General features: G+C 54.7%; 6 protein-coding genes across 6 annotated transcripts; 4 read left to right on the top strand and 2 right to left on the bottom strand.

Moving 5' to 3' along the window:
• Positions 1-753: 753 nt before the first annotated feature.
• KVR01_006789 (uncharacterized protein) lies at positions 754-5,127 on the top strand. Its single transcript, XM_044781918.1, has one exon. The coding sequence runs from the start codon at positions 1,424-1,426 to the stop codon at positions 4,751-4,753; it is 3,330 nt and encodes a 1,109-aa protein (XP_044644220.1). The 5' UTR covers positions 754-1,423; the 3' UTR covers positions 4,754-5,127.
• Positions 5,128-5,884: 757 nt separating this feature from the next.
• Positions 5,885-7,818, top strand: KVR01_006505 (uncharacterized protein). The gene is made up of 3 exons (XM_044786365.1): positions 5,885-6,670; positions 6,775-6,958; positions 7,035-7,818. Exons 1-3 carry the CDS (start codon positions 6,611-6,613, stop codon positions 7,406-7,408), a joined length of 618 nt encoding a protein of 205 aa, XP_044643936.1. The 5' UTR covers positions 5,885-6,610; the 3' UTR covers positions 7,409-7,818.
• A 486-nt stretch (positions 7,819-8,304) lies between these two features.
• KVR01_006812 (uncharacterized protein) lies at positions 8,305-9,609 on the bottom strand (the record flags this gene model as incomplete). Its single annotated transcript, XM_044784603.1, has 1 exon — positions 8,305-9,609. The coding sequence occupies one exon, from the start codon at positions 9,607-9,609 to the stop codon at positions 8,305-8,307; it is 1,305 nt and encodes a 434-aa protein (XP_044644243.1).
• A 3,053-nt stretch (positions 9,610-12,662) lies between these two features.
• On the top strand, positions 12,663-15,243 carry KVR01_006762 (uncharacterized protein). The gene is made up of 4 exons (XM_044781568.1): positions 12,663-13,484; positions 13,551-14,032; positions 14,094-14,857; positions 14,933-15,243. The coding sequence occupies exons 2-4, from the start codon at positions 13,853-13,855 to the stop codon at positions 15,093-15,095; spliced, it is 1,107 nt and encodes a 368-aa protein (XP_044644193.1). The 5' UTR covers positions 12,663-13,484; positions 13,551-13,852; the 3' UTR covers positions 15,096-15,243.
• A 189-nt stretch (positions 15,244-15,432) lies between these two features.
• Positions 15,433-17,629, bottom strand: KVR01_006563 (uncharacterized protein; the record flags this gene model as incomplete). Its single annotated transcript, XM_044792388.1, has 8 exons — positions 15,433-15,696; positions 15,808-15,983; positions 16,078-16,174; positions 16,246-16,439; positions 16,502-16,668; positions 16,733-16,837; positions 16,889-17,162; positions 17,230-17,629. 8 exons carry the CDS (start codon positions 17,627-17,629, stop codon positions 15,433-15,435), a joined length of 1,677 nt encoding a protein of 558 aa, XP_044643994.1.
• Positions 17,630-20,808: 3,179 nt separating this feature from the next.
• Positions 20,809-22,283, top strand: KVR01_007000 (uncharacterized protein; the record flags this gene model as incomplete). The annotated part of the gene is made up of 1 exon (XM_044788320.1): positions 20,809-22,283. Exon 1 carries the CDS (start codon positions 20,925-20,927, stop codon positions 22,281-22,283), a length of 1,359 nt encoding a protein of 452 aa, XP_044644431.1. The 5' UTR covers positions 20,809-20,924.
• Positions 22,284-25,321: the final 3,038 nt, after the last annotated feature.

Here is a 25,321-nt window from a genome sequence, read left to right as displayed (position 1 = left end):
ATGGAGTACGGAGTAGATGAGCATCATGCGTTGGGAAGCGGTGGAGCTGAATCAGGAAGCGAGTTGAGGCACGCACCGAAGCAGCACGGCGGTCCGGGAGGCCGTGCCCACCTACATGTACATAATAAATTGGCTGTCATTGAGTTGACGGGTGGCCCGGGGTGGGTGAGCCCACTTTCCCACGTTGCCCCCCGGTTCCTTTTGCGTCTCGACCCTTGCAATATGTATTCACGCAGGTCTGGCGAGCCGCCTGCCGCCTTTCGTATTGTGATCCTGTCACAGCACTGTTTCTTGCGGAAGCAGCCTGTATGCGTCCGCACCTGGCTAACAAGACGTGCCGAGCAGTCATGATTCGCTGCGCGGGCCGACAGCAGATACAAATCGGCGTCTAAACCCATGAGTCCTGGATGATCTGGTTACTTTTTCCTCCTGTCATTTTCCCAACCCCCCTTACTTCGTCTCGGTTGGTGCTACGCCGCGTGCATAGGGCTCCAACTCTTGGCCTTCTGGTCACCCTGCCAGCCTGCCAGCCTGCTCGTGTTGCGGGCACGCCCATCAAAGGGCGGGCGCCCGTCTGGTCAAGCATCCCAGGTTCCCGCCCGTAACTCACTTCCACGGCGTCATGTCGTCACATTCCCTTCTTCAGGATACGGGGTCCTTGGGATTTTTGGCTTCCCGCCTGTCCTCTACAGCATGCCTGAAGCTCCACATGTGTGCACCGGTCCGCCTTGGGAGGTAAGGCTAGGTGAAGGTTCAGGGATCGGAATGTAACCGTGTAAGCTGCATGCAAGGGTCTCGATAAGGCCAAACCGAGCCAAATCGAAAGCAGACAGGTATAAGCTGGTTGCATGCCCTGCAGCTAAAAGGGGTCTGGGGTTGAGGATCCTGCCGCGGAGAGCTCCAGATATCCGCCTCGAACTTAACCAGCAGAAGCACAACTCGTTGGTTGCCTCGGCCTTATAGTTGGGTCCCCGCCGCCGGCCAGCCCACCGAGCTTATTCTCGCCGGGCCCACAGAGCTTCGTCCGCCTAGACTCGCGTCTGTCGCATCTCGACCCCTCCGCTGCTCTTCTTCATCTTGGTTATTTCTACAAGAGAATTGTTCTTTTCCATTCCGTGGATTTTGCGTACAATCGCACTGGCTAGGGTCATACCAATGGACGGGAATACTTATGTTGCGACTAAAATGACCAGAGTGTAACGTCCCGCCGGTTCCCCAGCTCGAAGATCACCCACGTGCGGCCCGAACCCCGGATCGGTCCGGGTACCAGCGGCGGTATCAGCCAACCTCTGAATCGGACAAGAACGCCTATCACCAACAATCGAGAGCGTCAGCATCATCTTGTGATTATCGCGACGGCAAACTCCTACTGGTGTAAAACAGCCAAACAAGCAGGAGTGCTCGGGCACACCCCATTTTAATCATGTCGGGACGTAGCGCCTACGTACGCAAAAAGATCACTGAACCAAAGGGCAAGGCCCAGCATGGACCAGACGCAAATCTTGATGAATTACCCACGTTGGCCCTGGGGCCATCCAGGCAGGACTCGGCCAGATTGGGAACTGCCCATGGACGTGGTCCTCGTCCCCAAGACCTAACAGTGGATGGTGATGTTCTGTCCATAGGGGACAGTCAAAGCAGCGGCAGCATTGATGGCCGGAGACTCGATTCAGCCCAGCCGAAGCATCCTCTGGATGACTTTGCGTACGCTCGAGCCAGGAAGCCCACCATCAAGGCGGAGGATATTTCGGGTGTGGGTATCTCCAAGAGTGGAATGAGGTCTGTGATGGACCAGAACAGTGAAAAGGTACGGAAGGGAATCGCAAAAGCCTTCACCTTCGGCGGGAAGAAGACCAGGCGCGATGAGGTGATCAGGCCACAAGAAATCAGACCCGAATCGTCGGCGACCGTGCGGCCAGGCCATTTACCTCGTGGAGGAGAGTCTGAGCCATCACCCCTTGAGGATCGAGAGCAGCCGCCATACCCGCAGGCGAACTACACCTATGACCCACAATGGGACGCATCCCTTGGGCCGGCCTCGCCGCCTCCAGTGACCAAATTACCCGCACTGCCTCCTCCAGCATCGACGCCCCAGATCAAGCGGTGGACAGGCACAGGGAGGCCAGTGCAACGGTGGAACAAGCTGCGGAAAGACCCCGAACTCTGGGACCCGAACGGTGATGTCTTGGTGTACCTAGGCCACAGGGGGCAGAACCCCCGACCAAACCCGTCCTTCAGACTCTCCTCCCATGTGATAGAAGCGACAGAATCCCGGCCCCTCATCACCATGCTCCGAGAAGGGTCCACCGAGGACGAAATGACGCTCTTGCCATCGCCAAGGGGCGCGCCGCCGATGTTATTACCGCGGCAGAGCAGCGTGTCAGCTGCTGCTCGAGATCAAATGGCCGCCGGCCAGAGACCCCAGGCGAGCAGTCGAAGCGGTAGCCAGGCCACGCCGCCTCTTTCGGAGGACACGATCCTCACCAACACGGATGGTCAGATTAGTTATGAGATATTCTTCTCCCCGCCATCCAACGCGAGCAAGACCGAACAGATCCGTTACAGCGTGTCGGTGCGCAATCTGTTTGGCATACTCCACCATGCTTCCCTGGTTGGGCTCTCGCTGTGCCAGGCCCTCTCGGATCTCCATTCACGCATGGAACAGTTCATGCCGCAGGCGGACACGGATAATCTGAGCACAATCCTGGCCTACCTCGGTGCGCGGGGCATCGATGATGTCCGCAACGACGCAGAATCAGCCATAAGTCTTTTGGCATGGTGCGAGGACCCCAAGGTTCGCTGGGAGGAGGGCTGGCGTGAGAGTTTCTTGCACGTGGCCGGCATGTACGGCAGCCTGAGAGAGCGATCGCTGATGGAGTCGTCGCCCGACTTCAAGAGGATCAGCCCGATCACCAGGGCTCTCCTGGAAAGAGCAAGCCTGGAGATGCATCTTCGAGTACAGGCTGCCGAGGAACCACTGAGTACCTTTTCGTTCGAGGACATGTGGCCGGCCTCACTCTCGTTTATATCGCCGGCCTCTGGGCCAGTTGTCGCAAGCCCGGCGAAGGCAAGTGCGGATCGGTTGCAGAGGTTCCTCCTTTCGTACTACCGAAGTACGTGGGGACGATGGCCACCGCCACCGCCTCCCGACACGGTCACCTCGGATGAGAGCGACGAGCCGTTGTGGCTCACGCGGACGGTAGTGCAGGCGCTGCAAAAAGACTTTGGTACACTGTACGACTATCTCGTCAATCGCGACATCGTATGGGACGGGTCCGAGACACGCTCGTCAAGGAAGTGGCTGATGGTGTCCGAGAGCGGCAACAAGGCGTTTGAGGCTGATACTGATGAGCTGCCAATGACGGACGTCCTCATAGAATACGACAACAAGCAGCGGTTCCCACACATCCCACACCCATACCCCTTGGTCCCCGAGTCCATCCCACCCGCGGCCAACACGGCAGCCTCGGCGGCCAACAGCAAGGGGAGGAAGCGAAGCAAGACCGGCGGCGAGGCCGTGCCCGCCGCGACCCCCGGCGGCCCTCAGCGGCCAGGAGCCGTGGAGCGACGGATCCAGCTGGCCTACACCGAGGCGACCAACGTCTACGTGCTCGGCAGCGACTTCGCCCAGACGGATCTGATCGACGCCTTTGTCAAGTTCGAGAAGACGGACCGGATCGGCGAGATCGACCCGAGCCTGGCGCGCCGGGGCCGCTGGATCCTGATCTACGGCATCCTGCAGAGCCTCGCGAGCGTGTCGGCCGACGCGCCGATAGTGCGGTACTCGGACGGGGTGGACTACCACCTGGGGCCGCGCCTCAAGGGCGCCAGGCTCCCGCCGTGGGCCAAGAAGGGCAAGCAGCCGGCGAGCATCCAGCCGCAGGAGGCGTCGCACGAGCTCTCGTACTGCTGGCTCGCGCCGCGGGCGTGGAACAACAGCAACACGTCGGCGAGCGAGGAGGGCGGCCTGGACAGCCAGGAGGTATCCGACGACAACAACTCGCCCATCGACACGAGGCAGGGGTACTCGTTCCCCCAGCCGCCGCACCCTTCGCTGTCGGCCACGCTGTCGGGCGTTGGTGGTGGCGGCGGCGGCGGCGGCCGCGGGTACACATCGGCGCAGTCGAGCCGGGCGCCGAGCGCCAGCGGGCAGAGCCGGGGCTACCACGCGGGGACCAGCTACGCGGGGAGCACGACCTCGTACGACGCGCTGAGCGACGCGGGGACGACGACGTCGTCGTGGCTGCACATGTCGACGACGTCGTCGGTGACCACGGCGCCGCTGCAGGGCGGGCGGACGAGCAAGGCGTCGTCGAGGACGGGCGTGCGCGGGGTGGCGCGCAGCACGGAGGCGCTCGGCAGCCGGCGGGGCGGAGGGGCGCCGCAGCTGGCCAGCCCCGGGTCGTCGACGCGGCTCGACGAGGCGGAGGAGGCGGCAGATGGCGGCGAGTGGCCCATGCAGATTGGGGGCCGGGATCGGGACCGGGACCGGGACCGGGAGCGTGGCAAGCTTCACATCTCGACGGAGATGACCTCGTCGTCCGGGGGCAGGACGCGGCGGCGCGAGGGGTCTCGGCAGCGCAAGGAGAGCTTCGGGGTGGTCAGGGAGGGCGGCGAGGACAGCGATGACCAGCAGTGGGTGGTGAGGAGGATGCACAGCCGGCCGCTGCTGAGCCCGAGCGAGACGAGCAGCGTCGCGCAGGCCATCAAGGACTTTGACGAGCTGGATGTGGACGATATCATTCCTCGGTAGGGTACATACTCAGGCAGGGAAGGGTGCTGGGGGCATGGGAGGTTTATTACTATCACAACATTCACATTTAGTCTAAAAAGTCTGGTGTGGGGATTTTCGGATGTTGGTGGGCTTTATTTCTGGAAATCATAGCTAATATCTGGTATCGATGGGATCTGCATCGAGATGGTGCATGCATCAACCTTATTTCTTAGACACAAGTCTCCTTGTGTTATTCCATGCCACGCTATGACGGCAACACACCACGTGGGGGACGGCATCACAGCCTGACGGCGTGCCGTGTCTTGCTCCACGGCAGACAAGTCGGCCCGCAGCAGGAGACATAGATACGAATTTGTACAGGAAGTAGAGGGCAAATATACTGTGTTACTAGATGCCTGTTTGAGCCGTGTGCGACGACACTGGGACCAGAGGAGCTACTGCAATCCATCTGTGACGATCTGTTTCAGACACGCCCTGAGTATCTTGGACAGAAACCCAACCGATGGGATGGCACCGTGGGTTCCAAGTTTTGGAGCATCTTGGTTGACCACTGGCAGGCCAACTGACCTGGTTGGCAGTTGGGTGGTTTTGCTCTTCGCCCGAGGTGCCATCCCCAGCCTCCGCCGGCCCACGCGGGTGCTAAAAACGTACCAAGGTACCACAGGAGGCTAGTGGGGATCCAGGATCTGGGAGCTTGGGCCAGAAGAGACCCCAAGCTCCCGCTTAGCCTGCCCTGTTTACCTAGGTGTGGTCCGCCGTCCCACCCGTCCGCTGTCGACCAGCCCCGCGGATTTCCACTCCCGTTTCCATGTGGTTGGAACGTGGGGTGGGTGGGAGAGACAGGAGGGGAGGAACGAACGTCATGGTCATCGAATGCGTGCGTCCTTCTCTCTCCATCCATTCCTCGCATCCCCTCGCATCCCGGCCCAAGGAATTGGATCAGGTACTGCTGAAGCCCGCGTGCCAAATCTTGCAGTCTCACGGTCTTGCAGTCTTGCAGTCTTGCAGTCCGCGACTAGTCACCAACATCGGGTCGTCCTCCCGGATTGCCAGGCGATCACAGGGCAGCCCCAGATCCTGGCCGCCCACCATTCGAAGCTGGGGCACCAGAAACAGCAGGCGAGCCGGCGATCAGCGACGTCACAGGGTAGCAAGGCCCAAGCCCAGGCCGACTCTGGAAGCCTCGTCGAAGGCTGCTTATTACCGCCCTCTGGCCCTACAGGCTACAGCTTAGCTTGTAAGTTGTCGGTCAGGCAGTCGCAGTCAGGCTACAGCTTGGTGGGTGAGCACTGACGCCCGCCTGCATGCCCGCTGCACCCTGAGCTCATCATCAGTCCAAAACAAATCCCCGAATCAAGTGCCTCCTCGCTTGCTCGCCCGTTGACCCTGGCACTAGCCTGGGCTGAGCTCGGCAAGCAGGGCCCTCCCCTCGACGCAACCTTTTCACACCTCGTCGAAACTGGGAACCACCCCTGCGTGACCTTTTGTTGTTGTTTCTACACAGCAACAGTACTAAGGACTCAGTAACTAGGCCGGGGTGCAACGGCCCTCTTCATCATCAACCCTCAACCCTCGTCGCTCGCCCTGCCACCCGACTTTTGTACTTCTATTCCAGTCCACCCAAAAACTCCACCCCGTCTTGTCTTCAGGCACCACTTTCTCGTCCTGTTCCTGTCCACTTACTTCAGGCCAGACCTGCGACCATCCGCCCAGAATAGCCAGTCTGCTCGTCCCTTTTTCCTCACTGCATCTGCTTGCGCAACTCCTCGGGAAACCTTAAAACCCCACCAGAGAACGGCACTTGCACTCACGACTGCCTTCACGACTTGCGAATCACCCACACAGTTCCAAGGCATCACAGACTAGTTACCCATCATGGCAGTCCTCTTTACCATCGGGTTCGTCTTCTGGCGATTCATGGAGATCATCACCCTGGTAAGCCCTCACCTGCGACAGCTGGCGCAGAGACTCCCCTGCGTGTCATCTTTTGCGAGTCGCAAACCTTCGCATCGTGCCCCGGCTGACACGGGCGTAACCAGATCCCCACGATGGGCATGTTGGCCTATTTCGTCAATGGCTTTGTCAACGCCAACGCGTTGACGCCAAACTACATCTTGATATTATTCATAGTATCGGTGTTAGCCCTGGCGTGGGCTATATTCACACTCTTCTCCTACCACAGGAGCAGCTCCAATGCGCTATTCGTCGCAGTAATTGATCTCGGTACGACTATAAAGCCCCCCCCCCATCTCCAGAAACTTCTGATCAGACCACTGACCCGCCGGCCCCCCTCGTACAGGATTTGTCGGCGCGTTCATCGCAGCCGTCTACTACCTCCGATTCATCGCGGGCGCCAACTGCACCAGCGTCTCGAGCTCGAGCTACGAGGTCGGCTTTGGGCCCCTCGGCACCTTCAGCGGCAACGGCTTCTCCATCGACACCAACAAGTGGTGCGCCATGCTCAAGGCCTGCTTCGCCTTCGGCATCATGAACTGCATCTTCTTCTTCTTCACCGCCGTCCTGGCCTGGTTCCACGGCGAGCGCGTCGGCAAGGACACCCGCTACTACCGCGAGACCCACTACTCGCGCCGCGGCCACCGCAGGCACAGCACCGGCAGCAGGCGCAGCAGCCGGAGGCGCAGCTCCCACTCCCACCGCCGCGTCTACGTCTAGGAGCACTCGCCCGGCGGCGGCGTGGAGTCCGTCAGGCTCGCGTTTCCTTGAGGGGAGAGGGAGGCGTCTTGGATTCCTGGGAATGTCGGGGTGGACGGCCAAAGAGTTATGATTGTTTGATTATGCGATACTACTACTACTACTATACGGGCAAGGGGGTCATGAAATGTGTCACTACTAATGAGACGGCGATTTGAGATGGCAGGTGCGGGTGGGTGGTCACGATACCTTTGGAGGAATACCAGGATACCTGTTTCTTGTTTTTGTTTTGGGGTTTTGGATTGATGACTTATGATGACACGCATCTCGAGCAGGAACTTTGGGAAGCTGGTCCGTCTGGCCTCGCGGCCCGTTCATCTTGCAAGACTTCACTTCGAGGTATTGTTTGAAAATAAACTGTATTGCGAAGAGCATGTGCCATCGCCGCCGTCGTCAACATATACTACATCCATGCCACCGAGAACCTCCGTGGTCCGATGTCGAGTTCGGGCCGAAGACTGACTATACCGCGACGCCGGCGGACTTTGTTTCTCGGACCAGCAAAGGAACTTTGAAGCTTTCCGGGACAGCATCTCACCCATCCGTCCGGGTAGTCTGACGTCCCCCTTCCCCAGGGAGGGTCTATTGTGTCATGAGATGTATCCAAGCTTGTGGCCTGACTGCTGAGTTGGATATATGAATCACTGCTGATATTCTTCTTAATTCGGTGAAACAAACGGGATCAAACCATTACTTTTAGTATACTGCCCAATGTGAAGGACAAATCCCACCGGCACCGGTCTCCACCATGAAAGCAAAACCCCAAACTCCATCATGGCCTGTCACTCTTCACATTCTAGGATTGTCATACAAGCAAGCACACGTGGGCCCAGTATACTCGTCATCAACGGCAGATATCAGATCAACAGGGCCGTGAAAACAACAGCAACGGCAGCCGGGAACCAACCGCCCCAGCGGGCCAGCACGACCCCGGCGCCGCTGCCCAGCCCATCCTGCCCGTTGAAGAGCCCGCCATCCGCAACAGAGGCGTTGGCCACGGGCGTGGCCCCGTCAAAGTGGAACCCGGTCCCGTTCACAAACGACCACCTCGGCGCGCCCCCCGCCCCGGCGCCGACCTGGATCGCCTCGGCAGGGCCGCCCATGTCGTCCAGGGCGCGCGCCGCCTCAAGCCGCAGCGTGGCCGTGCCCAGCGGCGCGGTCAGGACGAGGGATATCGTGGCCGACGTGTTGGAGAAGGTGAGGTCGTACGTGAACGGCGTGGTGGCGTTCCACACCAGCGGTGGCCAGCGGTGTGCCGTGCACGCCTCTGGCTCGGGAGGGTCGCTGGCCGGGGTGTAGTTGGCCGGCGGGGAGAACTCCAGCCCCGACCACTCGATGGTCTCGTTGCCCATCCACGTTGACTGGTCGCCGCGCAGGGTGTAGGATGCGGCCCCGTTGGCCTCGGGTGCTGTTGCTGCGCCCAGGAGGCCGGGGGGTGTGAGGTCCAGCATGCGCATAGGGTCGTACATCTCCGTCCCCTGGCCCACGGCCCGGATCATGCCGCACGGTAGGGAGTCGTGTGTGCAGATAGTGTACAGAGATGCGAAGAGGAGGTTCTTGAAGCCTCTGGAGCCGGTGAGTCCCGGCGGGAGGACCGGGTCTTCTGCTTCTTGTCTGATGTCCAAGGCCCCGGGGTCTGGATGCAAGGCTCTTGGGACGGCTGAGAAGATAGGTATGGGCATCACAGTCGGCCTGCCTAGGGTGAAGGATGGGGTCCATGTCATCGGTCTCGCTGGCTCGGTAGGAGCCTGGGTTGGTGTCGGCGAGGCTGTCACTGGCCCCGGTCCCGGTGGTGGGAGTGTTGGCCCGCCTTGTTGGACCATGAAGAAGATTGGGTTGGCATCAACAGAGGGCGGATTCAGACCGACCCTCAGCGTCGAGTTTTCCGTGTCCTCGAAGAAGTATGTCCCACTTCCGCCGGCACATTGTGCTGCATCGAAGTCGAGCTGGGACGTATCAAGTTGGAATGAGCCCGTTAGGACGCCGGTGTAAGTGATGAAGAGCCCAGGAGGCAGGTTGGGTAGTCCGAGGGACATGTGCCGCGCGTCAAAATGAGGCTGCGATGATGTTGAGTGTGCAGCCGTGAACAAAAGGATGAAAGTGAAGACAGACCACCTCCTGCCTGCCTTCGCGGTCATGGTCTGTGGCATTGCTGAGCTCATCCTGGGCCCAAGTGATCATGACAGCACCGTTTGAGCCGAGAACTCCTCATAAGGATTGATGAAGTTGGTTTCCACCAAATCCAATGGAGAGAAATTCGGTGGAAGAAATCCTGACATCAATCAGGGTGCAGTCTGGCACGACTGTCTCCTGCTAAAGCGGCCATCTAAGGTTGCCAAGCTGGAGGGGTTGGTGCTATGGGCATGCCCGACCCTGGTTAGCAGCCGTGTTATCCCTTTGCACGCCAGGATGCCTCGATTTAAGTTTTTATCAGCCTTATCTCAAAGCGCAATGCCCAATCTTAAATTCGAGCATTGAGGTGCCCACCTGGAGGGATACACTGCCTGCCTAGTCTCTATGTAGAAGGAGAGACCAAAACTCAGTAGCCCTCGTGGTCGCGGACCGAGTGAATGACGAGTGAGTTATTCTCAGCAAACCGTCTGGAAGCTGGAAGGGAACGGGTTGGAAGAAGCCGTCGACTGTGACGATGTGGCGTGGCCGAGTTGAGCCCCCCGTTCCGAGCAAAGCTGAGCTCCTGGGGAGGAAGGAACAACATACGCGTGGTAGTACTAACACCCGCGCTGCCAGAGCGGGACTGAAGCAGCTAAGTGGGCGTGCCCTTGCTATGGCAGCCTCTCCTGGGTCAACCTTGAATCCTTCCACAGATCAAGGTCCCAAGGGCTGGCCTCCTACGGTTCAGTCTTGTTAGCTTTCCAAGCTTACCAGACAGCTCATATCCGCCTTCCTTATCATGACATTTATACGAGGCTGGGCAGTCCTGCTTTGAGCGGCAGTCGTGCCTACCTCGCAGCCTTGCATGCCGTGCTTGCCTTGCATGGGTAGCGTCGTCGTTTCGGGGTGACTTTCCAGAGTGCAATACGTGAGCCTCTAGGGACTGCATGTCCGTCCTGAGATCTCGATCACCCTCGGAGATGATACCAACTCTCTGCAGTCTCAACTTGCGGCAGATTGCTCAAGTCCTCGACCATGGCGACGTTACCGTCAAAGAGCTGGCTGAAGCTCACCTTTCCCGCATTACGCGATTGATGGAATTCATCACTCCCTCCCTTGAGCCGCGAGGCGGGCACCACTACGCGCTGGCCCTATCGAGCCCCCGCCCCCCAATGGCGTCCCCATTTTGATGAAAGACAGCATCGCCACCAATGAAGACCTCGAAGCGACCCCCCGGGTCTCTTGCCCTGCCCGGCTGCAAGCCCGACCGCCAGAATTCCGCTGTGACCAAGCTTAGAGCCGCCGACGTGGTCGTCCTGGGGACGTCGAGCTGCTCCGAGTAGGCAAATTTCCGGTCCCGGCCGAGAGATTGTGGCTGGAGTGCTAGAGGGGGACAGATGCCCGGGGCGTATCACGACAAGTGTGGTGTTGTGTGTTCTGGCACTGGTTGCCGAAGTAGACAAAGATGCAGCGCAAGCATTCTGCTAACCAGCGGTATCAGACATACCTAGGTATGAGCCCTGCCGAGGGAGAAAAAAATGTCACCAGCCTCAAGACAACGGCAGGGTTGGTCTCACGCATCTCGGTAATCCCAGTATCTCAGGAATAGTCAGAACTGTACCAGATGTGGCTACAATATCGAGTGTCATTGCCGGGAGAGACGAAGGTGACGGCAAAACCACGCTCGTTTCGAATCCGTTCCGGAATATCCGAGAGCTTGTGAACAAACGGACGTGTCGGGCTCACCGGTCGGCATCCCCCTAATTCAGCCGATACGATCGGAAACGACGAAATATTTCAGACTTTCTGGGGCATGGTACTTACTCCGGCCACAGGCCGCAGAGGTGGTCGAGTTTGATTACTCGGCCAGGCGACGTCTGACAGCCTGTCACCAGAAGAGAATTTGGATGCTATGGCTGGGGACTTCAACGCTGCTCTTCCGAATTATCTTCGCAAGCCAAAGCATAACCCACACAACCTGGACTGGAGACCACTGAGGATATTTGCAGCTTTGTCAAAGGCACGTAAGGAGAAAGGAATCTTGAGCAAGCTACTTCTCCAGAGGCGAGCTCTCTAAGACCGCCAAGGGCCTGAGGACACATCTGGCAGCCGATGGCGGGATCAAGTGGGCACTCGCCGAGTTCTTCTTGGACGTCATAGTTGTCCCATAAAAAATGCCGGCAAATTACTTCGCAGCCTGTGGTGGTTACCCGCGGATCCCGTCTGGGTATCAGACTGCAGATCTGGGGTTGATATATAACGACACGGGAACCAGTACACGGGCCTGATGGGGGGCCAAATATGCCGTGAGTCGTCAACCTACATGCAAGAATGCTGCTTTGCTGATCTTGACGGCAGTTACAGAATATCGGTTATCGGGGACAGTTTCTCAGTGACCACTCTGCTGCGGATCGTCGCTTTCCTGCAGACGAAACACACAAGGGATGTAGCAGACTCCAAGCGCCTTGAGCAGTTCCTGTGAAAGCCAGTGTACCACTGTGCCATGATGCTAAACGCCGACAAGCACGTTCTGAGGCACTCTTGAACCTCAAGAGTTGATACTACGGCCCGATCATCCGAGCTACAAGTATAGTGGACACGAGTGGGTGGCGGCAGAGGCGGCGTGTTGAGACTGGTCCAGCCGACTGGTGAACGGCGGTGGAGGGCCGCCCCTCGGTGCTTCATATCGTCACATCCGCTTGGATCAATCTCCCTCCCGAGAACCTGAGGAATGCGAGAAAGCTCGGCAGAGCTGAGGTAGGGGTTGCCAAGCCTCTTGAGAGTATTGCGCATGCGCCGACCGAGGACCAAGCTGGTGGTATATGGTGTTCATCTGGTGGATTGAAAAGTTTGGGGAAGTTTGGCAGATCAAACCATGGTCAGACGGAGGTGTCTCATGGTCGACGTTGAAGATGATTAAGCGAGGACGGGGCCAATGGCCTAGAAGCGAAGGGGCCAAGAGGCCTGGGGGTCCAGGGGCACGGTGCACCTGGGGGTCTGCCAGTGGGGGCAGGGCCAAGCTTCAGCACATCATTGAGATCTCTCACTTGGCTCCTCGATCCCGGAGCGGCTCACAAACTCAACTCAACTTCATCCCATCTAGGTCTGATCGCCCGCCCATCATGTTTGTGCACGGGGGCTCTCTGCCTACTATTCGCGCTTACATGCTAGCAGAAGCAGAAGGCTGAATTAGCCGCTGGTCTGGGTTTGCCGCGCTCGTGGTCATGGTCAGACACGCTCATGAAGGCCAAGCTTGATGCACCCAGATTCCTGCGGCTCTTCTCTTTCAATTCTGATGCGCCCGCAAGCGCGCACAGCGTCTTGCCAAGTCGCTTCGTCGCCCCGCGAGCCGAGATTCCATCCCTGCAGGGCAGGCCGTCGTCCCACGGGCGCCTCACACTCGGCCTCCTCCCAGACTCCTGGGCCTGGGAAACGTCTGGCACAGCTGGCCTGCGGGAGGGATGGGTTTCGCGTCTTGTCGGCCCCTTGGACTGCACCAATACTGGGAACAGCCACAGCTCCACCGCCTGCCAAGCTCGGGATGGAACATCCCCAAGCTCTTTCGCTACCGGTGTGTCCACACTTCGCCCTTTCTCGACCCTACTCCGGACGTGGCCCACAGTCGACCTCCCGCCGAGTGGGCCGCAAGCAACCAACGGCTGTCAAGGGTGAGCAGCAGGTGCACCTCCGAGTCGCAGCTCTGCACGGCTCAAGGTAGGTTCTGGGACTTCTGGGACCTACAGTATACCGGACTGGCATCTCTGTGCACTTATTAGCGCGCCCTGCATCGTCACCTCGCCGGCTTTCCGCCATGGCATCTCACCATCCGATGGGCTCTCCCCTTCCCGTCTTGGCGACAGGGCTCTGTTTCCCCCCGGTGCTGTCATGAGACTTCATGGCACACCTCACAACGCGCCCGCCCCAGGTATGATCGCCATTGAAGGGGCTCAAAGCCTTGGGCATACTTCCAACTGACATCTTGGCATGCAAGTGCTCACACGGCCAGGGGAATCATTGTTTCGCTGCAAGCACACCAGACCGTTACTTGTCAAACCACGTCGATGCCTGGATCGGGCATGCGTATATATTTTACATATATCGTCTGGCTGTCGAATTCGCTTTCCGTTTGGCATCATTGCATTTCCAACTCGCCTTCGTTTTCGACTTTCACTTTCCTTCCTATTCAACTATTTACATTCTCTTCTGCGTGTGCTTCAACCGCTAGGCCGGTCGGACTTTTCTGATATTTATTTCTGTTACTTCAAGATTCTCTGGAAGATCTAACTAGGCACGATGTCTCAATTTCTGAAGTATGCTCTACTAGTTGCCTATGTCGAGGCGCGGTTCGGCCAGGAGCAGCTCCCCGTGGCGGCCATCCAAGCCCTGTCAGACTTTGGCAACCCTGGTGATGCTGGTACCCTCTCCGGTCAGGTCCCCGGTGTTCTTCTCGCAGCTGCCAGCCCTTGCGACAAGGTATGCCCCTAAAGATCGTCACATGTACACTTCCAACGAGCATGCGCTGACCGAGTCGAAGCTCTCCCTGGCTGACGAGATCGTTGCTACTCTTGGTAACGATGATGCCGTCCTCGAGGCTGCCGCCGGCCTTGTTGCTGCTGAACAAAACTTCAACCCATTTGCTGTCGACCAGCCCAGCCTGTGTGCCGACGCCACCCTTCCCGCAACAGAGGAGCTGCGTGGGATCATCCCCCTCGTCGACCCTGATGTCGATGGCGCTGACGCGGAGAACGCCGCGTCCGCTCAGTCCCTGGCCCAGCCCCTCGACGCAGAGGGGCTCTCTGTCGCCGACCTGACTGCTGCACAAGGCTTCACCACCTTTACAGCTGTAGACGGCGCTGGAAATGCCAATGCCGGTGCGGGAGCTGGAAACGCTGATGCTGGAAATGCTGATGCTGGAAATGCTGATGCTGGAAATGCCGACGCTGAGGACGATGCGGCTGCTTGTGACGCCGGTCAGGCCGACCAGGCCGACCAAGCCGACCAAGCCGACAAGAACGCCGGCCAAGACCAGAAGCAGGACAACCAGAACAACCAAGGCAACCAGAACCAGGGCAACAACCAGGGCAACAACCAGAATAACCAGAACCAAGACGACCAGGCTCAGAATGGCCAAGACCAGAATGCTGATGCTGGTGCCAATGCTGGAGCCGCGGGTGCCGACTTCGGCCAGTGCACTCCCACCATGGATTTCCAGCTGGGCCGCGAGGGACGTAAAGCGGACGAAGGCACCTTCTTGCCCTCGGACCCGCTCGTGGCCGAGGGACAGCAGGACGCTCTCAAGTAAGCACCACTTCCCCCATGTTCCAGACTGCAACACTTCAGCATCCGCCCGCAGCAGTGCTAACAAATTTGAAGCCCAAACATTATCACGAACAGAATTTGTGACCAGCTGGTGAACGTCTGCGAGGCTAACGACGCTGCTGTGGCTGCGTGTGAGGACGCGCAGGCACTGGTCGAGAGTCTGGGCACCAAGGACGAGACGACTGCTGATGCGTTCAACCAAGCCCTGGGATTCTAAGGAATGAAATTGACGCGGGGCCTGGGCTGTAGAGGTTTCTGCTCTAGTAAAAGGGCATTGGTTTCTTAATGAGGCACCTTTGGGGGTCCTCTTGTATGTGTAATGAACGTGCATGTCGGCAAAGCCAGAATAGTACTAGTAATATCCAGTGTGGGAATATTGTCAGAGCATTTGAAGCATGTTCGGTGTGATCTCAAGCTTTGAGTCGTCACCTTTAGTCCTATGTGTCAACTGGCATTTATCTCAGTCTCAATGATTTAGGCTCGTTATTTATATTTGCCAACCCCCGCCCCCTGCCCCAATCTTTTCGCATGTACCAATTTGGTTCAATTCCTTTCTAGTGGGAGAACCTGAAATCCAACCTTCTGCTCCCCTGCAGTCTCGTATTTTTGATATAATATTCTTGTTCTTCTTTCGTAAGGGCGTTCCAAACTCGGTCCTTTTGCTTGTTCCTCCAAATATAATACGCCTTGGTGAACAGGAACAGAACGATGGCGAGGATGTTAATAATGAATAATTGGCGGTTTCCACGTCGGTAGTAAGGCTTGTCATCGTCGCGGTAGATGAAGTTCGCGATTATGTTGCCCAACTGGACTGACATCTAATTGAAGACGGTCATGTTAGAACCCTGAGTACCGCACAAGATCAGTGCACGAGGAGACCCTCCCGGGGGTCTATTTGGATGAGCGCGAGCAACCAAGAGTCGACTTACATTGTACAGCGCCGCCGAAACGGATCGAGTCCCCACATTATTGCTATTCTGGCTGGTCCATGCCACGAGTATAGCGTGGCAATATGGGTAGCTGAGGAGGATGGAAACGAGCGCGTACGTGCCCCATTTGTTGTCTATCATGCCGGGCCACCATTCTAGGGCGATGACACAAGGCACTTGGGTTTAATTATGTCAGCACGCTCTGGACGTTGTGCACCACGAGAATCACTCCTTTTGCCTTTTCCGATGACGGCAGTGTCTGGAACTTACGTGTCCATACAGCTTGCAGCATTGCTACTAAGGTTTTCTCGTTCAGGTAGTCTGATAATCTTGTGAGGGCAAGCAACGTGATGATATGGAAGACGCTCTTGTAACAGGTCAGTCCGTGTTTCAGCGGCATCAGGGATTTTGTCAGACTCAAAAGGATCATTGACTTACGGATGGAATCGTGAGAAGATTTGTGTTGAACGTGCTGAAGCCAAGAGACTTGACAATCAAGGTCAGGTACTTCGATGGAGGACTCTGAGGAATGAAGACGACCAATCCAAGGATATAGAGTGGCCACAAATCATAGTCCTTCAGTGTTTGCAAGAGGCGCCTAGGTGTTAAAGCCTGTCGATTGTGCATGTCGCCTATGTTCGCAACTCAGTTTTGGCGCCCCAGACTTGCAAAGTGGTAATGCTCGGGATCTCACCTTTGCTTGGGTCGTCCCTCAAGACTCGGTTTACGACAATCGCCACCTCACGGTCACTAAACCAACCATTGGGTCTGAACCAGGTTTTGGTCTGCACAGCCGATGCTGGCATCAGGAAAAAGGAGGCTATCCCCACCGTGAGGGTAATGAGACCCTCGATCAGGAATCTGATATGAAATCAGTCAAAACTCCAGAAGGATTTAATTTAATTTCTACGGGAAGATAACTTACAGCCACCGCCAGCCGGCGTAGCCCAACACCCCGCGCATATGGAGCAAAGCGAAAGCCAATAGGGATGTGAGGATAGTAGTTGCAGACAGCGTGGTCCAGAAATAGCTGTAGACTGATTAGCAACTTTTGGGCCTCATGAAGCAATTCGTAGCCCACCTTAACCTGATTGGCAGTTCCCTAGACGTATAAAAATAGCTCAGCCATAGAACGAGATCGGGGATAAATCCGCCTTCCAGGACGCCCAGAAGAGCTCGAGTGACGAGGAATGATGCGTTGCCTGAAATCCAAAACTGGCAAGAAGCCACGATGCTCCACAAGCAGATCTGCATGGGAATCCATCGGTCTGGTCCGACTTTTTTGGAAACGAGTTGAGACGGCAGCTCAGCAAAAAGGAAAGATACCAGGAATACAGTGTTTCCGTAGTTATAGTCTAGTAGATTGGCTAAGTCAGTGCGCATTCAGTAAAATCGAGATATCGCGGAGAGTAACGATCTCACCATTGGTATTCAGACCAAGGTCATCCAACATATTGTCTGACACCGCCTGGACCAGATTGCCACGGTCTACCTGGAGGCCGAAAAACATAACGCAGGCCCATAAGCACACGCGCCAGTCGAGTTTGCGAATGATGGCTTTCTCCTCTTCCTCGGTCCACGTCAGGGCTGGATCGAAGACATGGCGACATTCATACTGTGACTCGTGATAGACCTGCCTCCAGTGCTCTGCGACAGCCTCGTCCAGAAACGGATTCTTCCCGTAAGTATCATACGAATCCTCCGGGCCTGAGTCCTCGCTGAACTCTTTGATCTCGGCCTTCCTGGATAGCGGATCCCCTATCTCATTGTCGACGACCGTACCCGCCACCGGGTCGCCGGTCTGGATCGGCGGTACGGACATGCTTGTCTGTGCCCGTGGTCCGCTGAATGTGCTATAGTTCATGGACGAATGCGATTCTCGGGCGTATTATTCGCAGCGTGCCTGGGCAGTCAGGGTGATGAAGCTCTCGGGGCCTCTCTCTCAAGACGGAAGAATGCCGAAGGACACCCAAGCTTTACTTATGATGCAAAGCATCGTCAAGGGCTCACATTATCTGCCATTTCCTATAATGCTTGTTCTGTTGGTAGCAGACCCCTAGAATCCCCTTCGCGAATGCCACGCACGAATGGCGTGCTCGTGGCCAGAGCGGGCGTGGACGAGGGGTCACGCATTGTGTGATCGCCCTTTTGGAACTAACTTTCCAAAACGGTGTATACCCCCGCGCATTGGGCCCAGCTGCTCCCATGCCTCGGTCCACTGAGCAACTTGAATTGCGAATTGCGCGATCGTGTGTCTCAATGGACTCAGTACTGATGTCCGGGTTGAACTCGACAGAGTGGGCATAACATTGGTGTTGGTCTCCACATGTGCAAGTACGGGAGCTGAGATACAACGCGCACGCCATCGTCTTGGCCAGTCGGATTGTGGAGCGATAACCGGTGTTGCCTTGAAGGATCAATTTCTCCTTTGCAGTAGTCATTAGAGCATAATACCTTATCTGTGGACGTCTACAAGCGGTAAAAGTGAGAAGCCATACCTTGCAGTCCTCCACGCTCGTCCAGGGCCCGTTGGCCTCGGATGCTTGCCTACTGTTCCCATGCGACAATAACATACAACTATTAATCCCAGCTTTCCAGGCCAAAGATAAGGACATGTTAGGCTGAAATTGCACAGCATTATTGTTCTATGGGTACACCTGTTGGTATGTTACCTACAAAGCTTCACGGTACATATGTAGGTGTTCGTCATGATACTGCTCTCGACATCAATGTGACGTTTTTTTTTTTAGGGGGTTAAGCCATCTCACGGTAAAAGTGGCTAAAAGATGCATTAAATGGCAAGTATATTGTTATAATAGGCACTATCGGCCTAAAACTCCTGCAGAAATAGATGATATCATCAGTACATGTATTGACGGCCACTTTAAGTTATTGTAGGACTAACAGGAATTCCCTACACAGTAGGACAACTTGCTACAGTACTACCTCTTAGAGTACAACCTTCTAGTTATAAGATAACTCCTATTAGCCGATCTCTAGTAACACAACCTACAATATTACAAACTCTTGATATGCCATCAATAGTCATACTGGTAGGCTTGCCTTTAACGTTCAGTGATTAAGGACGCGAGCCATAGCACTGCTCGCCCTCATAGGGGGCGACACAGATTCTAGCCGTTGCCCTAGCCTATATTTAAAGATAATACCATCATAAAATTCAAGCTCAAACTAATTAGCTTGTCAATCAGCTTCCACTGGAACAGGTGCTTTATTAGGATCGGATATTATGCTGTTCCGTCAATACCTAGCATCTGTGGGCACAACGCATTACCGCCACTTATCTTCATCGTAAACCATATGCACTTAGACTTTGTAGGCTTACCTGGTGAGGGTCTTGTTGTGAGGTGTATGTGTGTGTATGTATATATTTAGAGGGATAATATTTTAGCTAGGATTCCTTCTATATAATTCATTTATATAATAACTATCTTTAGATTTCATCTTATTATATAAGTTCTTTATAGTAATTAATTTATAAACTACTTATATTTATAATTTTAATTAATATTTTTATTAAAGTTAAACTTTTTAATTTTATTTATTTATTATAAAGTGAAAACTATAAATACTTATTATATTATAACTATTATTATTATTATTATATTCTTTTTAAATATTAAATCTTAAGTACTTATTACTATATAAAGGTGCTATATATATCCTTAGATATATATAGAATAGAAGTGAAACCACACACTATGTTAATTACGGCCGAACTAAGTTTTGAACGGATATCTTCACCTAGGCCTAGAGTTGTCCGGGGCATTTTCCCTTTCTTGAGTCTAGTATCAAGAAGGTCTTTCTTTGTCTGGTCGGGTCGCGGCAATGTTTGCATCCACTAGAATAAGTTTTCTGAGCCCCTTTTGTCAGTGAAATGATGGAGGTCGATCCATTTGAATTAGCATCGACACAAGAGTGATATAATATATTCTTGCATCTTGGTTCCATCGCCAATAGAGGTGTGCTAGCCCGGATACCAGACCTGAAATCCTGATTGAATATTGGTCTCCTGCTCCCACAGCATGGGCTTGAACTGATTACGGTGCTCCGAGATGACGACGGCGTGGCAGGCTTCGAGGATGCTGGGACGGTTATATATACTCTCCGCACCGTATGAAGGCGCCATGTATGTCCTCGGACGTATACGGAATAGAAGCGAAACCACACATCACTTGGAAGTCGCTCCTAGGTTCGTGGCACCTTCATACAGTAGTAGTGGCTTCGTTTTCAATCCCCATACATATAAAACGTATGTGGCGCCTTCATACAGTGGTAAACGCTGAAAAGTTCAGCCATAGCTAGCTAGTAGTCAAAGGGAGGAAATTTGATTCTAAGAGGGCAATGCACATCTCTGAGTGTTTCGGGTCTGAGCCTCCTTTCTGCACCGCATGCGTTGCCATTTTCAGCCTCCCACACCTGTGCCACACTCCTGTACTGTTCCAAAGATAAAAGGTCCCCACATTTGGGCTGTATCCAGCTTGGAAATGTTACAAATCGATTCTCAGAGATTAAAAAGTACTTCTTGGTGGTTGTATGAGCAACCTTACAAGTTGTGCTAGCAGACTATGAGTCCGTCAGGATAGAGGTAATGGTTGAAAGAGGACTAGCCAGGCAGCAATCCATGTTAACACTGTAGTTGTGACTTCAGGGTTCTGTCATTGTTTTCATTGAAGAGCTTGGTCACACTCGGGTTCTTGTGGCATTGACCCGTAGACGTATGGCGCTAGTCATGTATCTGAGACCAGTTGACAAGAGGTTACAAATAGCTGCAACCGAAGTGTTCCCAGGGTTGTCAACGGGACATCATCTCGCTGATATTAATACTGTGCTGTCGAAGCTTTGGGCCAAAGCTGCCCCCGACCGAGTCTCAAAATCTGCTGTTGGCTCCGACTCTTGGATTGACGAATCAGAAGCCCCCAAGGGCGTGTTGGGCGGGATCATGCGGCTCCAAGGACTGGCGCCTTATAACCAGGCAGACGCCTGCTCAGCTCCTAACTTGAGCTGCCCTAGCCAGTCAGTCCCCTCCTTTTACACTCAGTATCGCTGGAAAAGGCATTCCATCATCCATCAAGCTCTAGCTCATCTTCAGTATCATCATGTCTCTACTTACCGATCTACCTCCCGAGCTCCGGCAGCACATCATCCGCCTGATTCCCGGCAGCATGCCCGACGAAATCCAGCTGAGTCACACGGGATGGCCTGATCCAGTCAAGCAACTGCTGGCCACCTGCAAAGTACTGCGCGCTGATACCATCTATCTCATGAGTACATGGTCATTCGACTGTCTTGTACCACGCAGTGGCTACATCGACCATGTGTCTCGTTTGAGCCGCGCCATCGAGGCTTTGGGCCTGAACAACAGAGTCCGGAAAGTTCGCCTGTTGATCTTCGCCGAGATCACGCTCGCGTATCCCCGTGAACCTGGAAATATTGAATGGCGCCATGTGGGAACACTTCGTAGGATCATGAGGAAGTGGGAAGAGCGATGCTCAAATCTCCCTCGGGGAGATATTCAGACTGTCGTGGTCGATATCACCCCCTTGCCACGGAAAATGCTCGAAAGCCACCCAAACTTGGTTCATGCGAATCTTGTGGACGCGCGGACGGTATCGTTCTTCAATGACCGTTGGGCCCCAGTCTCACACATTATGACTTGTCTCAACAAGCACTTCAACCCAGCGCCGTTCGAGCTGACTCCTGTGGTGTTGGTCTGGGCAAAAGACGAGGACGGTGAGGACAAGGTTGTCTTGGCCGAGGAGCCTCCTTATATGCCTTTGTCAGTCAAAGTCGCAATTGGTGGCCAAATCGGAGAGGGCTCAAGGTCAGATATTGAAAGCCTTAGATATCATGGGGGCATCTCCGTCACGTTGATCAAGAACGGCACTGCTGACTTCATCGGCACATACTGCGACGGGGAAATGCCTGAACATCTCTCATTGCATCGATTGGTACAGAGATGCGGTATACAGCTGGCCACCGACGAGTCAGAAACAGATTACGAGGTGAACGTATCTGGCATCACGTTACTGGAGGACGCCGAGGAAAATGAGGTCGCACCGGCAAAGGATTTCTCAGCGTTGAGCCCCATGCACTTGTCCAAGCACAGCGCCACCGCATTCTACAAAATTGCCTTGGAAAATGAAGAGGCGGCTAGGGGAATGGTTGTCAAGCTTCTCACCTTCGCTGCGGACTGTCGACAATCACTTGACAACTTGCCGCACTTGGACTTCCTGCCAGCCACCCCACTGAGAGATGGACTCGTGCGTGAGCTTTGTCGTGATTTGGGCCTCTTATGCAACAGCATTAAAGGCAAGTATGGGAAGTTTCAACGAGTCTCGTCGCTGGGTCACGAGCTAAACTCACGCCTGAATGGCATCAGAGGCCGTAACTGTGAGCCGCTGATGGAAGCCCTTTCTATCAGCCACACTGTGGATCCTGGTGCAAATAAAGATTAATTCTCTAGGTATAATTCACGAAATCAAACAAATCTCTTGTTCCTGAGTGGCTCAGCGTTTCAATTGGAAATTACTACTGGGAGTAAAGATGGCCGGTATTGGGGGTGGCAGGTGTGTTGTCGCGGGGGGCCCGTATGCCAGAAAAGACAAGCCAAGGACCACAAAGCTTCCTTCTCATGCTAAACACTCATGTGTGATGAAGTTATTAAACCTCATTAAAGCACTGTAGAGAATAAATGCATATATTCTCGGGCCTATACATCGCCATGGCGCGCTTATTCGAAACAACTGCACTGAGGCTTCGTCTCAGTGCGCCAGCGCTGGGTGGTTGTGGTTTCGTTTCTAGTCCCCATACATATGAAATGTATGTGGCGTCTTATACCTGGCTTTGTTTCTATTCCGCATAGTCCGAGGACATACATAGCGGCTTCATGCAGTAGTAAACGCCCAAGACTTAGCGTTTAAACAAATACAATGCCAATATGCGCCAGCTCTCTTGGGGTCTCAAGATGCAGGATATAGGACTCTTTCCACACTCAAGTAGAGCAAGCCACCCGTTGCTGCAAGAGTGTCCTTACTGGCTGTCACACGGAACCTAGTAGAGCCAGCCGCATTTCCGAGGAGCTTTCGGCGCTGGAGCCAATGTGCAGGCGCAGCACAAGGTTAGTCAACATATATATTGAGATAGAGCTATTTCGTCTTTCTTTACCATGTCAAATAGTTCTGCAACGATCATGGGATATGAATAGACCTTGTTCGAGTGTTGGTACACTCCTTGGCCATGCTCACCAAGACGCAATGCTGCATGGGCGAGATCATGGACCGTGTATGGATGTAAAGATGTTACTGGGTGCTTCTAATGCACATTCTAAAACATTCGACTGAACAGGCCAATATTATCGATGGCATTTCAACTTCGCATGAGAGTAGCAGCTTCCCGAGGTCCTGAAGTCTTCTCAAGGATAATACACGCCACACCCTGACCTAACTTCTCATTGCAGAATTCGAAAAACTATGACTGCACATGTACGCTCAAAATAAAACAGAAAGACGCCATTACAGATCTCCGCTGGCTAAATTTGTAACTTTGCCTCTTCCCTTGTTCCAGAGGAAGTGATTCCGTATAGGACCTTTTCATTGTAAATTTTCCCCAAGATGTAAGGAGCCACCTAGAAGGTGATAGCATACGTCACTATATTAAGGACAGCCTAGCCAGTCCGTTACAGATCATGTGGCCGAAAGGCGCCAGGGTGAGACTAGATGCAAGTTGAGTCGCCAATAAACACATTTGAAATATGGCAGAAAAAGTAAGTGGGTTGCCCAAAAGAACACCCCCCCTCCGTGGCATACACAGTTAAGCAACAGAATAAGGGACCACACACATGGCACCCTTCCAGCTACTTTACCGCCACAACCAGCAATTGTGCAAATATTTTCATATAGCTCAAATCGTACGGCTATCCTCAATGTAGTATTATGATACAAATCAAGAATACACGATACAATCACGAAACGATGGCGATACTGATGCGAATGAAGAGGTTTGGTGGTACTCGGAGTCCATGGACATTCACCAGACATGGCTACGGTCTTCCAAAGCCACATCCAAGAATTCAAGAGGCGGGATGACGTGTCAGACAGAAATAAACCTGCGGTGAGTTGCCTAGAGATCGATCAATGGATCAAGGAGGTGAAGACAAAGACCAGGTGAATAATAGAAAGGTTTCTGAAAGCGGCCCCCATCGGTGGTCCGCAGCCCAGCCAATGAGCGCACGGAGCCGGACAACATGGGCGTGGCGGGAGATTTGACTCGCACGCAGCCTTCGAAATGCGGGCTTTTTTTTCTAGACGTCAGTAATATAGCATTCGTTGGCGCGTGCAGCCACCGACCCATCAACCACGGGGATAGTCCCTCGGGGTAGGGATGTTGGGACGAACACATGTGCGGATTGGGAAACACGCTTTTATTGCGAATGAAACGTTGGTGGTTCCGGCGTGCCGCGTCGCCGCGTGCCGCGAGGCTGGTCCGTGTGCATTGGAGCATCTGGGCTTGAGCACTTGGGCATTTGGGCACTTGTGCACTTTGGCTTATTTCATGCTTGGATGGGACAAATAAGCGCCCGGCATGTGAAATGATGGCCATTTCGCCAGGGCAGGCTGGCTGACAAAACCCCCGGAGAGGTTCCCACACATGTGGTGGTGCTATTATGGTTCTGAGCGGGAAGCATGAAGTGGTGCAATTTTGGCGCAATTTCCAGAGGGCGGTTCGGGAAAGAAGGCGCTGGGAGGAGGGTGGGAAGCATTTAGAGTTGATTGCTTGAAAAGTGGCCTCGCAATTGGGCGGGTAAGCGAACGGATAACTCTAGAAGGGAGCCCGGTCTGCCGGGACCCCACAACGGCGGCATGTCACCCTTGAAAGCCATGTGTCAAGTGGCATGGATGGGACTTGGGGGTTTGATGTGGATGTGGATCTGTGGATTAGCATTCGGATTTGGACTTGGACTTGGACGGGTTGCGGGTGTGGGATGGATACCGTACGCAGGAGGGCCCCAGTTAGGAATGTAGGAGCAGGAGTGGATAGATGCGGGTTGGAGTGGGAGCGCGGGAAGGCGGGTGGGCAAGAGACGTGCGTGCATTTGAAATGTGAGGGTGGGTGTGAAGGAGGCCCATCACGAGAATACGGCCCAGGCGTCTGAAGCTGAGGCCAGACGGCTGTGTTGTGGATGTGTGACCACTGACCACCACTGACCACAGGACTAGAGAGCCTGTAGCGTCTCTGTAGGATGGGTTCCGTACGGAGCAAGTACTAAGCAGTTAGTGTATACGAGAACAATTTAGATTAAATTTCCGTCAGCCTGTCACGCGTGCATTCGGTCGGCTGTCAACCGAGGGCCCTGGGGCCCAGGCCACGCCTGCCTGCCTTCCTGCCTGCCTGCCTGATTGCCTGGCTGGACGAGACCTGGACCTGGACCTGGGCCTGGAAGCGGCAGCCCGGCAGGGCACTAGGTCCAATCTCCTGTGGCGTGTTTGCCAGATGT

Source organism: Diaporthe batatas, assembly GCF_019321695.1.
Source record: "Diaporthe batatas strain CRI 302-4 chromosome Unknown Contig00007, whole genome shotgun sequence".
NCBI lineage: Eukaryota > Fungi > Ascomycota > Sordariomycetes > Diaporthales > Diaporthaceae > Diaporthe > Diaporthe batatas.
Note: the sequence above shows the minus strand (reverse complement) of the source record. Positions and strands in the feature narration are given on the sequence as shown.

Excerpts from the sequence above, each read along its gene's own strand:
- KVR01_006505 (XM_044786365.1), top strand. The coding sequence starts at position 6,611 with ATGGCAGTCCTCTTTACCATCGGGTTCGTCTTCTGGCGATTCATGGAG. Across the intron at positions 6,671-6,774 it reads TCATGGAGATCATCACCCTG|ATCCCCACGATGGGCATGTT; the intron begins GTAAGCCCTCAC and ends GGGCGTAACCAG. Across the intron at positions 6,959-7,034 it reads CGTCGCAGTAATTGATCTCG|GATTTGTCGGCGCGTTCATC; the intron begins GTACGACTATAA and ends CCCCTCGTACAG.
- KVR01_006762 (XM_044781568.1), top strand. The coding sequence starts at position 13,853 with ATGTCTCAATTTCTGAAGTATGCTCTACTAGTTGCCTATGTCGAGGCG. Across the intron at positions 14,033-14,093 it reads CTGCCAGCCCTTGCGACAAG|CTCTCCCTGGCTGACGAGAT; the intron begins GTATGCCCCTAA and ends ACCGAGTCGAAG. Across the intron at positions 14,858-14,932 it reads GGACAGCAGGACGCTCTCAA|CCCAAACATTATCACGAACA; the intron begins GTAAGCACCACT and ends ACAAATTTGAAG.
- KVR01_006789 (XM_044781918.1), top strand. The coding sequence starts at position 1,424 with ATGTCGGGACGTAGCGCCTACGTACGCAAAAAGATCACTGAACCAAAG.